The sequence below is a fragment of the Polyodon spathula genome, chromosome 6 (assembly GCF_017654505.1).
Source record: "Polyodon spathula isolate WHYD16114869_AA chromosome 6, ASM1765450v1, whole genome shotgun sequence".
In the NCBI taxonomy this organism is placed as follows: domain Eukaryota; kingdom Metazoa; phylum Chordata; class Actinopteri; order Acipenseriformes; family Polyodontidae; genus Polyodon; species Polyodon spathula.
This window is the reverse complement of record NC_054539.1, coordinates 75,713,204-75,731,141: the sequence shown is the minus strand read 5'-3', so window position 1 is coordinate 75,731,141 and position 17,938 is coordinate 75,713,204. Positions and strand designations below refer to the sequence as shown.

At 40.3% G+C, this 17,938-nt stretch overlaps 1 protein-coding gene and 1 long non-coding RNA gene across 3 annotated transcripts; one reads left to right on the top strand and one right to left on the bottom strand.

Moving 5' to 3' along the window:
• Positions 1–1,633: 1,633 nt before the first annotated feature.
• LOC121317639 (protein arginine methyltransferase NDUFAF7, mitochondrial-like) lies at positions 1,634–10,558 on the bottom strand. Its single transcript, XM_041253784.1, has 10 exons — positions 10,391–10,558; positions 9,869–10,044; positions 9,353–9,433; positions 8,943–9,053; positions 7,664–7,877; positions 7,129–7,187; positions 6,431–6,544; positions 5,481–5,624; positions 2,905–3,078; positions 1,634–2,195 (listed from the first exon to the last, which is right to left on the bottom strand). Exons 1-10 carry the CDS (start codon positions 10,458–10,460, stop codon positions 1,983–1,985), a joined length of 1,356 nt encoding a protein of 451 aa, XP_041109718.1. The 5' UTR covers positions 10,461–10,558; the 3' UTR covers positions 1,634–1,982.
• Positions 10,559–10,625: 67 nt separating this feature from the next.
• On the top strand, positions 10,626–15,049 carry LOC121317640. 2 transcript variants are annotated; one of them, XR_005950518.1, is made up of 5 exons: positions 10,626–11,283; positions 12,087–12,150; positions 12,518–12,687; positions 12,778–12,920; positions 14,097–15,049. It is a non-coding gene; the product is annotated as an uncharacterized LOC121317640 (long non-coding RNA). The 2 variants fall into 2 exon arrangements; XR_005950517.1 differs by lacking the exon at positions 10,626–11,283 and having other exon boundaries at positions 11,290–12,150.
• Positions 15,050–17,938: the final 2,889 nt, after the last annotated feature.

The window sequence follows — 17,938 nt, the reverse complement described above, 5'->3', positions numbered from 1 at the left end:
GAATTTTCCATTGCAGAACCTGGGCAACCCTTGAGCACATTACAGATCAAACACGTAGATAACACTGCATTAACAGTGCTGTATTAACAGTGCTCTATTAACGGTGCTCTATTAACAGTGCTCTATTAACTGTGCTTCATTAACAGTGCTCTATTAACGGTGCTCTATTAACTGTGCTGCATTAACAGTGCTGTATTAACAGTGCTCTATTAACTGTGCTTCATTAACAGTGCTCTATTAACGGTGCTCTATTAACTGTGCTGCATTAACAGTGCTGTATTAACAGTGCTCTATTAACTGCTCTATTAACTGTGCTTCATTAACAGTGCTCTATTAACGGTGCTCTATTAACAGTGCTCCATTAACAGTGCTCTATTAACGGTGTTCTATTAACTGTGCTGCATTAACAGTGCTCTATTAACGGTGCTCTATTAACTGTGCTGCATTAACAGTGCTGTATTAAGTGTTGTATTAATGGTGCTGCATTAACAGTGCTCTATTAACGGTGCTCTGTTAACAGTGCTGCATTAACAGTGCTGCATTAACAGTGCTCTATTAACGGTGCTCTGTTAACAGTGCTGCATTAACAGTGCTCTATTAACGGTGCTCTATTAACAGTGCTCTATTAACAGTGCTCCATTAACAGTGCTCTATTAACGGTGCTCTATTAACTGTGCTGCATTAACAGTGCTGTACTAACAGTGTTGTATTAACGGTGCTGCATTAACAGTGCTCTATTAACGGTGCTCTGTTAACAGTGCTGCATTAACAGTGCTGTATTAACTTTGCTGCATTAACAGTGCTGTATTAACAGTGTTGTATTAACGGTGCTATATTAACTGTGCTGCATTAACAGTGCTCTATTAGCGGTGCTCTGTTAACAGTGCTGTATTAACAGTGCTGTATTAACAGTGTTGTATTAACAGTGTTGTATTAACGGTGCTCTATTAACTGTGTTGCATTAACAGTGCTGTATTAACGGTGCTCTATTAACAGTGCTGTATTAACAGTGCTCTATTAACTGTGCTGCATTAACAGTGCTGTATTAACGGTGCTGTATTAACAGTGCTGAACACAGTGAAGCACTACTCTAATCAGATGCCTCTTAGTGTATAATGAAGAAGTCTTGCATTTTTCCATTTGCGGTTGCTTTGAAGATCAGTTTATGGACAACATAACACAGAACTAAAGAACACAGCCCCCCCCCCCCCCCCCCCCCAGGAATATCCAAAGGCAGGACACATATACCACTTATTACTATTTAACACAGTATTAGATTTGCATGAACAAAGACCCTTTCCTGGTCTGTCTTTAACTTCTCTGAAATGAGTGTCACTATTATTCCTGCTACAAGAATGCAATGTTTGAAATATTGTAATCACTTTGCTGTGCTGCTGACACCGATTCAGAATACAGCATTAACCATTTTATAAAGGGGTTTTGCAAAGCTATTTAAAAGCAGGGCAGCCACTATCAAGTGTAAGCCCCATCCAGGTGACCAATCCTGTCCAGACATAAAGAATTTCCCCAACTCCCCAACATGAGACCTGGTCCTATTCTACTGTTACACCTTTCACAAAAAGCATGTGAATCTCACTGGGCATCTTACAAGCACAGACTGACAATTCTGGTATGTGTAGGATGTTTTTTATAATACAGTATATGCTACTGTACAGTCGGGGCTAGGGTGAGAGTCACTTATTTCACTTGTAACTTGAGACAGATGTGAGGTAACGACAGGCATCAGAAGATAGGCAGGTGAATTAGCCCTCAACACACAGAAAAAAAAAAAAAAGTGTTGCAGTACAAGCCAGCCTGGTATTGCATTGAGAGTGTACAAGCCAGCCTGGTATTGCATTGAGAGTGTACAAGCCAGCCTGGTATTGCACTGAGAGTGTACAAGCCAGCCTGGTATTGCATTGAATGTGGTGTGCAAGCTAAGTCTGCTTCCACTGATAACCTGGAAACACTGACGAGTCGGTTCAGAGCTCCAGTTCAGTGAAACCAGACACAGGCGGTGCAGCTGCTCCTTTCTGTTCATCTTTCTTCCCCCGTGGTTGAACAGCTATTCTGCTGTGTGGAACCAGGGCAAAAAACTTAAATCTTTCCCCCATTTTCTCAGGATTCATCATCATGTCAAATCCCTGAACTAACTGCTTCCGTGTGGATGAATCAGTAGAACTCCTCAGGAGTACCTGGAAAAGATAAAGATCTGCAATATAATTCCATTCTCCTGAATCTGAACTAGTACAGGTTACACAGCAGCATGAAGTGCGGTGGTATTTAAATGTATTCGGATCATTCAGATTGATAGCAGTAAGATTAAAGGATGATTCACAGTACCATTCTAAAATCATTACTGTAAGACAGAGAGAATGCTTATTTTAATTTCCAGTAATCTCAGTGTGGTTAATCAACCCCAGGATTCAGCTTCTGCCACAAACTGGATAATATAAACGTGTTTAGTGAATAAACAGCTTCTTCATTTTGTTAAAGTGTCTTTGTGTTTATTTATGGACAGTGGCGGTGTGGATAATATAAACGTCTTTAGTGAATAAACAGCTTCTTCATTTTGTTAAAGTGTCTTTGTGTTTATTTATGGACAGTGGCGGTGTGGATAATATAAACGTGGACTTTAGTGAATAAACAGCTTCTTCATTTTGTTAAAGTGTCTTTGTGTTTATTTATGGACAGTGGCGGTGTGGAGAATATAAATGTGTTTAGTGAATAAACAGCTTCTTCATTTTGTTAAAGTGTCTTTGTGTTTATTTATGGACAGTGGTGGTGTATAGAATATAGGGTAGAGATTTAGGAACAATGAGGATTATTAATGTGGAGCACATTGATGTATTGCTTTAATCTAAAGCTCACTCAGAAAGCGCTAAGGAGTTCTGTGCACCCTACCTGCAGCCTGACATCAATACCCATGTTCCGCAAAAACTGCTGCTGTGTGATTGGTCCAAAAGAGAGCACCCTTTCTTCCGTCATCCTCCTTAAGTATCTGAAATCCACATCGGCTGTTAAATCTGCAGCTCCTGGTGCCACGAGGACGTCGTGGAGTTTGTGACCATGGAAACCCTGTGCCAGAAAGCAGAACATGAAAGAGGTAATTACATGAAGACACAGATACTATTTACGTATTCCTTGCCTTCAGCTAAATCCATGTTGATTCAAAGAGACCGCAAGCAGTTTTCATGGCGTGTGTTCAAACCTTTTCTGTGGACAGTTTATTTGCACAAATATGCATTTCTTTGTGCCAATATTTGTAAAAGGTTACTAATAAAAAAAAGACACCTATTTAGAGTATTAACCACACTTACTGAAATTCTCCCATTTTTTCCCAGCCAACAAGATTTTATGACTACAACAGTTACTGTTGATCGCCTACTCTGCTTATCTTGTCAAGATCTGCCACTCAGATATTACAGACACAGGTCTACGGCAAGCAGATATGAAACACTGCGATATCATGACTGTTATAGTATCACTACTCTCCTGATGATCTTCTGTAAGCAGATATGAAACACTGCGATATCATGACTGTTCTAATATCACTACTCTCCTGATGATCTGCAAGCAGATATGAAAAACTGCGATATCATGACTGTTATAGTATCACTACTCTCCTGATGATCTTCTGTAAGCAGATATGAAACACTGCGATATCATGACTGTTATAATATCACTACTCTCCTGATGATCTTCTGCAAGCAGATATGAAACACTGCGATATCATGACTGTTATAATATCACTACTCTCCTGATGATCTTCTGTAAGCAGATATGAAACACTGCGATATCATGACTGTTATAATATCACTACTCTCCTGATGATCTTCTGTAAGCAGATATGAAACACTGCGATATCATGACTGTTATAATATCACTACTCTCCTGATGATCTTCTGTAAGCAGATATGAAACACTGCGATATCATGACTGTTATAGTATCACTACCCTCCAGATGATCTTCTGTAAGCAGATATGAAACACTGCGATATCATGACTGTTAGCTATGGATATCTGCACTATATACACTCAGCTAGCCATGGAGTGATGATCTGCTAAGCAGATATGCAGCTCTAAACACTCAGCATAGCTAATCATGGAGTGTATCTAGCTCTATATACACTAGCTCATGGAGTGTATCTGCAGCTCTATATACACTCAGCATAGCTAATCATGGAGTGTATCTGCAGCTCTATACACACTCAGCATAGCTAATCATGGAGTGTATCTGCAGCTCTATATACACTCAGCATAGCTAATCATGGAGTGTATCTGCAGCTCTATACACACTAGCTAACCATCACTGCAGCTCTATACACACTCAGCACAGCTAACCATGGAGTGTATCTGCAGCTCTATATACACTCAGCATAGCTAATCATGGAGTGTATCTGCAGCTCTGCAGCTCTATACACATAGCTAACCATGGAGTGTATCTGCAGCTCTATACAGCCTAGCTAATCATGGAGTGTATCTGCAGCTCTATACACACTCAGCACAGCTAACCATGGAGTGTATCTGCAGCTCTATACACTCAGCACAGCTAACCATGGAGTGTATCTGCAGCTCTATATACACTCAGCCTAGCTAATCATGGAGTGTATCTGCAGCTCTATACACACTCAGCACAGCTAACCATGGAGTGTATCTGCAGCTCTATACACACTCAGCAGCATCTGCAGCTCTATACACACTAAGCTCATGGAGTGTATCTGCAGCTCTATACACACTCAGCACAGCTAACATGGAGTGTATCTGCAGCTCTATATACACTCAGCACAGCTAACCATGGAGTGTATCTGCAGCTCTATATACACTCAGCACAGCTAACCATGGAGTGTATCTGCAGCTCTATATACACTCAGCATAGCTAATCATGGAGTGTATCTGCAGCTCTATAGCTAACACTCAGCATCTAGCTAAGCTCATGGAGTGTATCTGCAGCTCTATATACACTCAGCATAGCTAATCATGGAGTGTATCTGCAGCTCTATAGCTAACACTGCAGCACTCAGCACAGCTAACCATGGAGTGTATCTGCAGCTCTATATACACTCAGCATAGCTAATCATGGAGTGTATCTGCAGCTCTATAGCTCTATACACACTCAGCACAGCTAACCATGGAGTGTATCTGCAGCTCTATACACACTCAGCATAGCTAATCATGGAGTGTATCTGCAGCTCTATACACACTCAGCATAGCTAATCATGGAGTGTATCTGCAGCTCTATACACACTCAGCACAGCTAACCATGGAGTGTATCTGCAGCTCTATACACACTCAGCATAGCTAATCATGGAGTGTATCTGCAGCTCTATACACACTCAGCATAGCTAATCATGGAGTGTACCTGCAGCTCTATACACACTCAGCCTAGCTAACCATAGAGTGTATCTACTGTACCTGCAGCTCTATACTGCCTAGCTAACCATGGAGTGTATCTGGAGCCACAGGGCTGTTCTGCTCACTCTGAAAGTGTCCGTCTTGTCTCCTGCATGTCCGTAGTCTGCAATCAGAGCCGCACCTCCATCTTCACTGATCCGATTGGTCAGTCTCTGAACCAGGACTCCGCCCTCAGGGCACACCTCTACATGATCCCTCTCTTCATCAGCCTATACAAGCAAAAGAAACATTTTTTATAACAATCTAGTCCAGTTGTTTAGCTATACACTGGACATTTTACCAGGGTAAGCTTTTTTAACGAATGCTCTTTACAGCTTAGTGTCACTATTGTGTGAATGACACAGTGATTTCACTGTGTGAGTGAAAGTGTGGACTGCCATTCCCATTGGGAGCCCTGCAGGTGACACGGTGTGAAACGCTCTAGAACTCTGACACGACATGAAAAGCTCTAGAACTCTGATACAACATGAAAAGCTCTAGAACTTGATACGATGTGAAAAGCTCTAGAACTCTGACACGACATGAAAAGCTCTAGAACTTTATACAATGTGAAAAGGTCTTTTGTTGCGTGGTTCAGATGCACACTTAAGAAGGAATGGGGTAACCGGTTCACACCAGCCTTTGTTTCAGCAGTGGCAGCTAAACGAACACAACACGTCTGTTCTCTTTATTAACTAGCATTCTGCTACCCTTGTGTAAAGTAAAACCAAGTGAAGGGACCTGGCAACTCTTCAGACATTTTACAATGCCCTTTTTCAAATTGAAAACAGCATCAGCTAGATGTGATGCACCTAGGACAGCACCAGCACTGGCAAGCAGGGCCTGAGATTAATAACTGTGCTGAAAACATCTACATGATGCAAGGCTTGGCAGTCCATTAAAGTGTCTGTTAAACTAGATCAAATACAGCGTGAATGCATGTACTATAGAAAACGCTTTAATGGAAAACAGAAGTTTTGTTTTGAAATGATTCAAATCTGCAAGACTGAAGCAATGAATCACATGAATATTGAACCTGCACAAGGGTGGAGGAAGCCAGAGTTGCAGATGGTGCTAAAACAAAGCGGAGTTTGTTGGCCACTTGAGGATCGATGTCAATCAGCATCTCTCGCCAGCCTTTGTCTGTTTTCTAACAAAACAAAAACAAAAACAGGTCACCTTTACAAGGAAGGAAAGACATCCCAAGACCCAAGGCTTGTCTACAAGAGTGTGAATCAGTAGCATATACATATATACTGTATAACCATACAAAGAGTCACATGGGTTTATACTCCTACAATGGGACACATCTGTTTCCTGTGAAAATGCAATCACCCCTTTAGTTTCATGTATAAGACACTGCTCCTGTATGGGGATGTGCAAACTTATTTAGAGAAAGAAAGAAAATCACAAATTAAAGGTGCAGTGCCCCTTATGTTTGTTTTTTTCAAAAGATACATGATGAGTCTGAAAACATTCCAAGCACAGTATAGAATGAGTTGCAGGAGGATGGCGGGTTAGTTTATAGAGAAACAGTTGTTGCTTGAATTGATTGTGCATATTGAATATGGATTGGATTGCAATCCCAGTGATATACAACCAGGGAAAGGAGAGGCAGGACAGTATCAACAGTCATGGAGAAAACGAGACGGACATGATCAGCTTGGTAAAATAATAATAATAAATAATAATAATAATAATAATAATAATAATAATAATAACAACAACTTGTACCTGGAATTTGTGGACAGGCAAGGCATCAAAAAACTCATGAGCAAGGTAAATGCTGAAGCCTAGTTAGAAAGGAAAAAGATTTACATCAGTGACTGATCTTAACAACCACATAGTAAAGATCTAATTCCATCTCAGCATTCTGGAAGCATGAGAACAGTGTAAACCCAGCTCCACATAGTAAAGATCTAATTCCATCTCAGCGTTCTGGAAGCATGAGAACAGTGTAAACCCAGCTCCACATAGTAAAGATCTAATTCCATCTCAGCGTTCTGGAAGCATGAGAACAGTGTAAACCCAGCTCCACATAGTAAAGATCTAATTCCATCTCAGCGTTCTGGAAGCATGAGAACAGTGTAAACCCAGCTCCACATAGTAAAGATCTAATTCCATCTCAGCGTTCTGGAAGCATGAGAACAGTGTAAACCCAGCTCCACATAGTAAAGATCTAATTCCATATCCAGACCAGCTCGCCATTCAAGCTCACTGTGTATTATAGATCGCTTTACGTTGAAAATAATCGTTACTCTGACAGTACCTCTTGGAACATCGTCTATGCCTCTGTACCAGTACACGGGATGCCCTGTTTTCGTGGTTCCTCTGCGGTACACAGGATCGTTCTCGTTGTCTGCAGCCTGACTGTCCTCTCCAGTCAAACTCTGCGACTGCACCTCACTGAGCTTGGGACTCACCTCCACCAGATGAACAGACAGGGCTGATTCACCCACCACTGACTTCAGCTGCCTGAACACCTGTGGAACAGGAGAGACACCGTTAACCCATCACTGACTTCAGTTGCTTTAATACCTGAAGAATAGGAGAGACACCGTTAACCCATCACTGACTTCAGCTGCTTTAATACCTGAAGAATAGGAGAGACACCGTTAACCCATCACTGACTTCAGCTGCTTTAATACCTGAAGAATAGGAGAGACACCGTTAACCCATCACTGACTTCAGCTGCTTTAATACCTGAAGAATAGGAGAGACACCGTTAACCCATCACTGACTTCAGCTGCTTTAATACCTGAAGAATAGGAGAGACACCGTTAACCCATCACTGACTTCAGCTGCTTTAATATCTGAATAGGAGAGACACCGTTAACCCATCACTGACTTCAGCTGCTTTAATACCTGAAGAATAGGAGAGACACCGTTAACCCATCACTGACTTCAGCTGCTTTAATACCTGAATAGGAGAGACACCGTTAACCCATCACTGACTTCAGCTGCCTGAACACCTGAATAGGAGAGACACCGTTAACCCATCACTGACTTCAGCTGCTTTAATACCTGAAGAATAGCAGAGACACCGTTAACCCATCACTGACTTCAGCTGCTTTAATACCTGAAGAATAGGAGAGACACCGTTAACCCATCACTGACTTCAGCTGCTTTAATACTTGAAGATTTAATTCTCAAAATGATCCGACTTCTATTAAAGAACATTTACTTGAATAGTTTATCTGAACAGCTTGCAAAATCATCCGACTTCTATTAAAGAACATATACTTGAATAGTTTAAAAAAACAAGCTTGCATTTTAGGCAAGCATTATTTATCCTCATAGCTTCAGTGTGCTATACTTTATTATAGCACAATGGCTCCCTCTATCGAATGTCTGTTGTACTGCAATCAAGAAGTTCAAAAAATGAGAACACAGAGAAGCTCTTAAACAGTAAAGAATTTCGAGAAATAATGTGTCCCAGGTTAGTTAGTCATCATTATCCTCAAGACACAGTAGACCCCCCCCACCCCAATTATATCAGAACCCTCTCAGACCTGTACCAATCACAGGCAACTTTCTTGGTGACTCACCCGCAGAACATCACTGATGAGAGAACCTCGACCTGGCCCAAACTCCACCAGCTGAAACTCCTTTGGTTTTCCTGCAGCCATCCACTCGCTCACACACCAGATCCCAAGCAACTACCAATGGAACAAAATACACCATGCTAGCCACCTTCTGTCCTGACTGACACAAACAATTCAACAATCTACACATCTACAGAAAGCTATTGATCCTGCACGTCAGTAACAACTACTGGAAATTTGTAAAAGTACATCTATTCTTCACATAAACATTATCCAACATGCAGTCTTGGTTTCTTGGTATAAAAAAAATGAATTATTCTTCAAGATTTTTTTTTTGATCATTGTTAGATTTCATGATATTCCAGTGACTCTCAGTTGCAAACAGACAGAGCAAGTACACCATTCTACCATACCTCTCCAAAGATCTGACTGATTTCAGGTGAGGTAATAAAGTCTCCTTCAGCTCCCAGCATATCATTATGAACGTAATAACCCTAGAAAAAGGAATGAAGTTAGGTATGTTAAGAGGGGTTTCACCATTGTAGAGTGGTACAGTAAACCCGTTTCCTCTGCTTTTCACTTTGACTGCAGCATTCCTAGCTGGAAGTGTCTGTAGATTTTCTTGCTAGACACCATATTATTTATACATGCTTACAGTGCCAAGACCTGATTGTTTTCTAAAATGCTTGAATTGTAATGCAAATAAAGCAGGGGTGTGCAAAGTTGGCCATTCCACACCTGGTCTTTGTTCCAGCCAAATCCTAAATTGTTTAACTGAACCTATTAATCCTCCCGCCAGACCCTGAAGTAATTCATGATCTCATTTTACCTGTTAAACCTGGAGTGGAATGGCCCCCCCAGGACTGGGATTGGAGAGCCTGAAATAAAGGCTGTATATTTAGTTTGATGTATTTCAAAGTGTCTCATACCGAGACCGGGTTTGTTAAGACTTCTCTCATGTACTCTGCCACGGAGATGGGACCAGTTGATCGGATTTTAGACGTCAAGTGCTTTAACACTGGAGTACTGCAGTGCTGTGCCTCTTGATTGAGTGCTGTATGGAAGCATATACGTCTCCACTGACCGAGACACAGTCCAACAGGGACTAGGAAAGATTGAAAGAATATAACTTTAGGCACAATTTAAGTAAACTTTAAAGCGCACACACACACACACACACACACACATATATATATATATACATATATAATTGCTTATCACGTTTAAGAGTAAACCTATCAACACTGAGAAGCTAGTTGAGCTTTTGTCACTGTGGACTTCAGCCTACATGTGTTCTATTTAATTTGTACTTCATCTTGCAAATTTCCTTACTAAAATATTTGCTTTGCAAAATGTTACATCCACCTGTGCTGTCACAGAGCTAATGACGGTGACACAGTATATTCTCCACAAGGCAGTATTCTTTCCTTCAATTTCTTTACCTTACTTACCTACATTTCGTGAATTACGCACCACTTTACTTGCCCAGAATAAGTGCTGAAATTGCATGAAGGGTTTCATAATTATGTACTGTTAATTGTAAAACAAACAGCCCTTCAAACTTCTGAATAACCTCCAACTAACACCGTGCAGAACAGTCTGACTTCCTTGAGCACAGTGATCATTGATCACGTGGATGTAAGAACCAGCCTTCAACTTTGACCCCTTACAATGCAGAGCCCGTCAATCAGAAAGTCACGCTCTGCATGCTGACATTTGTTTGCATTTTTTTTTGTTTTGTTTTGTTTTTGTATAATGTTGTTTTTGCGTTTTCGGTCTGTTGTAACAGTCAGAATCAATTTAATAGTTGTTTCCTTCCGGGTGTCGATATGTTTCTCTGCTGTGTTAAAAACAAAACAAAACAAAAAATCCCTCCATGCTTGAAAACATGCCTGTGAAACAGCAGGGCAAGCTGGAGCTGTTTGGAGGTGGTTTGGAGGAGGAAAACGAACAGGGAGAGATGAGTGGAGAAGATGAAGAGCCGGACAATGATTTGAATGTGGAAAGTGTTCCACGCCTGGGTGGAACTAAGGGAACTAACGCGTTCACTTGAGCTACACGGAACATGGCGAGTGCTACGCTCACGCAGACCACACTTTTCAAACCTACAACTAGCACAGTGCAAAACTCAGTTATTGAACAACGATAACCTTCTCATTTATATAACTGTTTATAGGTGTATTTTAAAGCTTTCGATTCATTTTCTGATGTTACTTGTTGGTGATTGAGAATGCTTGAGACGCTACGCTGGAGCTGTGTGCGCTGTGTCGTTCGAGTCACTGAACAGTACCAGTGATGAGAATATGATCATTTCTCCAACGTGGATATTCTGTATATATTATCAGTCAGTATGTTTGTTGCTTATTGCTAACTGTATGAAATGCACAGTTTCATATCCTAATCTCCATCGTGACTTAGCTTGACTGTTTTTGCAAAGTAGTATGGGGTTTATAAACAGACAACAGTAATTAAATGTTTCCAGATATACAGTAATCGTGACGTTTTCTGCAAATACTAAAATGCTTTTAAGGCACTGTAGACGGTAAAGTAGTGCTGGAGCTACATGTCTAAATAAGAAGTACGATATTACAGATCCCTGTACATAAAAGTTATTTTGGCAATATTCTCGCTTCAGTCACATAAGTAGTATGGCGGTGGATAAAAACATAAAGTACACCAATTGAATGAAATATGTTCTGGAGATTTGTTTATAACTGATATATGTGGGTGTGTCAAAAATATAACGTTAAAGTGTAACATTAAAGATATGTTATAACTAACCTTACAGAAAACTATTCTAATTTGAACCCTAGATTAGAAATCAAGACTATTGCATAAGTACAAACGAAGAAGCACTGCTTTTAGCTTTGTCTAAATGTTAATTTCACGGTCAACTAAATTTCATAATTGAATTCCAACTATATCTGTTTTCATAGGCGGACTATGTTATGCTTGACTTCCTAAATGAGAATGTAGAGATAGTGAATCATGTGGGAATCAAAGTGCCCTGCATTGAAAGAAGGGTTGTTTGAGAACTTTGTCTTGAGTAAAAGTGCTTCTAGCTGTGATACCTGAGCATGAACTATGTAAAGTTTGAGGAGCAGTCAAAGGGAGCCAGCATAGTGTCATTTCCCTTTTTCACCACAGATTCATATGAAGGAGAGGGCTACTTTACAGCACTGGAGGAAGGTGACAGTCTGGACTTTGCTGGGTAAGGCTCTGGTACATACAAGAGGTTATTCTTTATTCCAGTTTTTCTTGGTCATATACAGTACTGATACACAAATTCTGGAAACAACATATTATTAATTTCCCATGTTACATAAGTAAGTAATTTTTATCCCTAATAGAAAAATAATCTCTTTAAAAGCAAATTATGCAAAGCTTCATTTTACAATGTAATCTTATGAGAAAATTTTCCCAATGGTGCGCTAAGCACAAACAAAAAAACATTGCTTTTCTGTAACGATCAACAAAAAAAAAAGTATGTGTGTGTGTATATATATATATATATAATATATATATATATATATATAATATATTATATTAATCAGTTAAACTTTACACACGCCTTACAGCAATGTGAAAAGCAAGTCCAGAAGGGAAGAAATTCGCTGAAAACTCTGATTCATACTTGGATGAAGGTCTTGATAATGAAGAGGTGTTCCTGGGCAGCATGGACGAAGATGGTTTTGGTGATGAGTTCGAAGATGATGGAGGAGCATTGATGAGGATGACGATGATGAAGGTAAATTGAATCATTTTAATAGGACTTGCAACATATCATTTTCTATTCGCTTTCAGCATGATGTAACATTCTGGTTTGACTTTTTTACAGGATTTGTACAGGGTTTACAGGAATACAAAATGTGTTGTGGTGTTTTGTTAGATGTGAAATTGATGAAACTCCACAGACCAGTGCCAAGACAAAAACTGACAAAAGAAAGAACTCGGAAGAGCTGGACTTCACAGGGTCTGCTGGTAAATATAAAATATTTGTTTTATAGAATATATGCATGTCTGTCTAGCAAGGACTAGGCATGTTTCTTGTGAAATATATATTAGAGAGGCAGAGATCATAATCTCATACATGTCTATTACTTGTGTAAGTATGCAGTGGTAGTCCTATCTGCAATATGGCGTCCTCTTGTGGTCAATTTTCTAACGGGGTGTAGCAGTGGTGAATAAGCATTCATAATGCTTACAAAACAGTCACTCGGAATTGAAACCTCCCTTCACCTCCCCTGCAATTCCAACCCCACTTAATGACGTTTTACGGTTGTGTTCTCTCTCTGCCCGGGATGCAAACTTTATTGGGCATTTGATTTTACTGAAAAATGTTGCATCTTTGAAGTGTAAAGTAATTTTACAAAAATGTGGAGATTTATACCAGATTGCGACCCCCCCACACCACCATAAAAGGGGGTCGGTTGTACCAACGAGATCAAAAAATAGACGACGTTTTACTAAACATTTGAAAACTAATAAATAAACAATTACCATGGGGTATACTTTTATCCCTGTCTTCCTCACAAGCATAAAATGTAAACATATGCAAAGTTATTACACTCCTTTTTAAATCGAAACTCCCATTGTATATACCCTGTCCACACTACCTAACTAATGCATGATCAACATGCATTGAAGCCGTGTGATTTGCCATTCACCTTGTTCAACACATCATGATGGTGTATGATTTAAGGCACTGTGACTAGGGTAATAGTTTCTCAAACTAAATGGTTATGTATTATCTTTAACTGAATATTAAATGAAAAAACATTTGACCTTTTGGGATATTAATGATTACAGTTAAAAGCACTTGGGCTGGGGTCTTGCTGAATGAGACGAGAGCATCACCAGAGCTGATTAAGGAGAACATCTCCAAACTAGAATTGGCAAATCCATGTCTTCCATAGATAAGAAATGTAGAGAGAAGGGGGCAGTCAGTGCAAATGACTTTCTTTAATTCAATTCCATTTCCAGCAGAGGTAGTACTGTGAAGCACTCGTCATACACTCTGTCCTCCCTGTGATTATCACAATCTCACCCTCCCATATCGCTGGTCTTGCATCACTTAGTAAGGGGATGTGCTTTGCAGATTTCAATGATATGGTTGCTTGATTGATAGATTTTAATTTTTTTCCTCTTCTCTTCCAGACACCAGGCAGCTCAAGTGAGAGACTCGGCAAGATGACTGGCTGTGTGGCAGGGATGCTAAAACTCTACGGAAAGAGAAGACTATGCTCAAGAGAAAGAAACCTCTGGGAAAGCTGAAAGCAAGCAACAAGAAAATAAAACATGCATTTCAGATGGACAGTGCGAGTGGTTTTCAAAGTATGTTACATGCATTTCAGATGGACAGCGTGAGGGGTTCTCGGTGTTTTGGACCGTGCTTTGTGATCCTTTTCTTGGATCCCATAGACCCCTGCCCACTCACTCGACTTGTAATAAACTAAAGGGTACAATTAAGATCAGCGCCGTGCACATCCTTCTTTTTAATTGCCGTTATTCAATGAAATTTCCTTTTTTATTGTGAATCTAATGTGGAGCAGTGGCTATGTGAGTCCTGTGACCACACTGCTTGACTTGCCATTCAGTCCTGGCCCTCAAGACAACTGCAGATTTGGGGGTCTAGGAGATTGAGGTGTGCGTGTGTGTGTGCGTGTGTGTGTGTGTGTTTGTTTTGTATATCTAGTTAACAAAGTCGATTATCTGCAGTAATATCTATATAAGTGTCTAAATAATTGAAGCAAGTAAAGTCTTTCATTTAAGCCCACAATCGCACCTGGTAACTCAAGGGACTATACACAAAGTGGCCTCCATTTCCACAGGTGGTTTAGTATGCAGTACATGATTGGTCACTTTAGATAGTCCTTCATACAGGTTTGAATCTGTTGAAGTGCAAGGGCCAGTTCTTTATAGATTCAAGTAGGCTGGTTAGACTGGTCAAGCCAGTTTCACAAAGGGAACTTGGAAGACTGCAAAAATCAATGAAGGGGGGGTACATAGAATCAGATGCTGATAATGACAATGATAATCCAAACAAGTGATTTTGCAGGTTGTACAATGACTGTCGTGGGTCTCAATGCCAGTTCAGGGGGTTACTTGGGTGGTCTGCTGCATCTTTTTCACTAAATGTTATCTCATTAAATAATTACAGTTGTCCAGAATGAAAAAAAAAAAAAAAAGCCTAAATTATTTAAATAGAAACACATTATTTTTCAGTTTATTTTCAATAAAAAAGTATTGTCTTTTACAGTCCTAGAACCCCAGATCACTTGAAACCTGCTTGTCCCAGTGGAAGCAGCTGCCATGCCATGGGAACACAGCCATGGGAGGCAACAGAATGCATTTACAATACTCCCTATGTGAGTTTACTGTTGGAGCGTCTTCCGTTTTACATACTCACCTTCCAGAATGGATGGGAACCGCCAATTTCATTGTCTTTCTAAAATCTGTAACATAAGAACATGAAGTACACATACTAAAATTGTGAAAATTTGCATTTATACAGTAAATCAATCTTTGACATAAATCTGAGTAAACTGACTTTCCCTAATTCCTACAGTACAGGGGGGGGGGGGGGGGGTGCTGTACAACAATCTCTCAAATGCCCCGTGCACAGATTATTTATTTATTTATCTATTTTGGATCACTGTCATCCATATCTACTACACTCAATAATGCTTAATTTATGAATGCTTAATTTTTAATTAATACAATAAGCCTAATAAAATCAATGACCAACGTTACTTTCTTCTGGTCAGTTATGTTACTGATACCTTTAAATGTTTAAGTAATATTCATTTTAACAAGAATCGGACTTAAAGTCTGATCTTTTGGCCCATCACTGTCACATTTAACTTCCAATTCCATGCACACACATTTCTAATGAAGTCATTAAAGATTGAGTCTTACTACCGGTGTAAACTATTACTAACCTCTGAGGCACGGTGCTCAAGCGGAACTCGCCCTTAACAGAAAGCCAGAACAGCAGTCAGCACAACGACCCTCGGGCTGCAACACTCACCAGGCAGTGCTGCCGCATTCAGCTGTCCAAGCTTGTTAGCCAGCACAGTTACTCTCAGGCTTGTCAGCCAGCCCACCACCCCCACATACCCCTCGCTGAAGTGGCCATGCAAGATTTGTCAGCGTAACGGGGAGTGGCTCAACGCCTGGGAACACTGGTCCAACAGTATAGGGACTGTTTTGCAGGCAAGTCCAAGAACTGTTCAAGACCAGTCTGCCCCAGAACCAAATTGATAGGAGCCCCAAGTCAGCAACGAGAGCATTGGATCCCCTTGGCCAATAAGGAGCCAGCTGAAGACATCAAGGAGATGGCCGCCGATGGAGGAATTGAACGGTCTGACCCCGGTATTCCTCATGGAAAATAAAGATGGTAGTTTGAGGTTCTGTGGGGACTGCCGCGAGCTCAATGCAGTGACTAGTAAAGATGCCTATCCCCTGTCCCCATCAACGAGGCGCTGGTTGAGATTGCGGGGTCCAAGTGGTTCAGCTCGAGGTAGGTAGAGCTCGCCCTGGAAGCTCAGCCCAAGACAACGTTCACGACTGGACAAGGCCTATGGCGATTACGGGTCATGCCCTTTGGCCTCCTTCGAGAGGTTAATGGAGCAAGTTCTGGGCGGGGTGCCCTGTATAACCTGCGCAGTCCACCTCAACAAGTTGATCGTACATGCTGCCACCTTTGAGGAAGCTCTGGAGAACCTCTGGGAGGTGCTGGATTGCAAATGGGCCGATGGACTGAAGCTACACCTGGGAAAGTGCCACCAAATGCTGCGACAAAAAAGCATTAAGTGTACGAACAACAGAGCTCTTTATGAACATTATTGGTAAAAAAAATCCTCTGATCTATTATAAGTGTATCAAGGATACAAAGTACAATTTCTTTAAAAATGGAAAGCCAGGGATTTGAACCTATACCTCTGCTTTACAGCTCAAGCTATACTACATGCAATACCGAAGAATTTGCTTCTAAGCGTGAATCAAAATATACTAGTTGCCACACAAAATATCTCATCAAATTATGCAGTCATTTCAAGCAACAATCTTGTTTTTATATTTCTAGTAAAGGGGTTTTCAACCCCGGTCCTGGGGACCTCCTGCGGCTGCTGGTTTTCATTCCAACTGAGCTCTCAATTACTTATCAAACCCTTAATTGAACTAATGATTTGCTTAATTAGACCTTTTTAATTGTTTTCAGCTCTTAAACAGTTGCAGAGTTCAAGATACAAATCAACAGTACGAAGGTCACTCCCGAAATCAGGACTTCAAGGATGTGTTGCAGTAAGAATACCTCTGTTATGAATAAGACTAAAAGGCTACAATATGCACAAGAACACAGAAATTGGACTATGGAACAATGGTCAAAGGTATATATATATATATATATATATATATATATATATATATATATATATATATATATATATATACACACACAGACATGCTCAAATTTGTTGGTACCCCTCCACAAAAAACAAAGAATGCACAATTTTCTCTGAAATAACTTGAAACTGACAAAAGTAATTGGCATCCACCATTGTTTATTCCATATTTAATAGAAATCAGACTTTGCTTTTGATTTTTTATTCAACATAATATTGTAAATAATAAAACAAATGAAAATGGCATGGACAAAAATGATGGGACTGCTAACCTAATATTTTGTTGCACAACCTTCAGATGCAATCACTGCAATCAAACGTTTTCTGTAGCTCTCAATGAGACTTCTGCACCTGTTAACAGGTAGTTTGGCCCACTCTTCCTAAGCAAACTGCTCCAGCTGTCTCAGGTTTGATGGGTGCCTTCTCCACACTGCACGTTTCAGCTCTTTCCATAGATGTTCGATAGGATTCAGATCAGGTCTCATAGAAGCCACTTCAGAATAGTCAAATGTTTTGCTCTTATCCATTCTTGGATGCCTTTAGCTGTGTGTTTTGGGTCATTATCCTGTTGGAGGACCCATGACCAGCGACTGA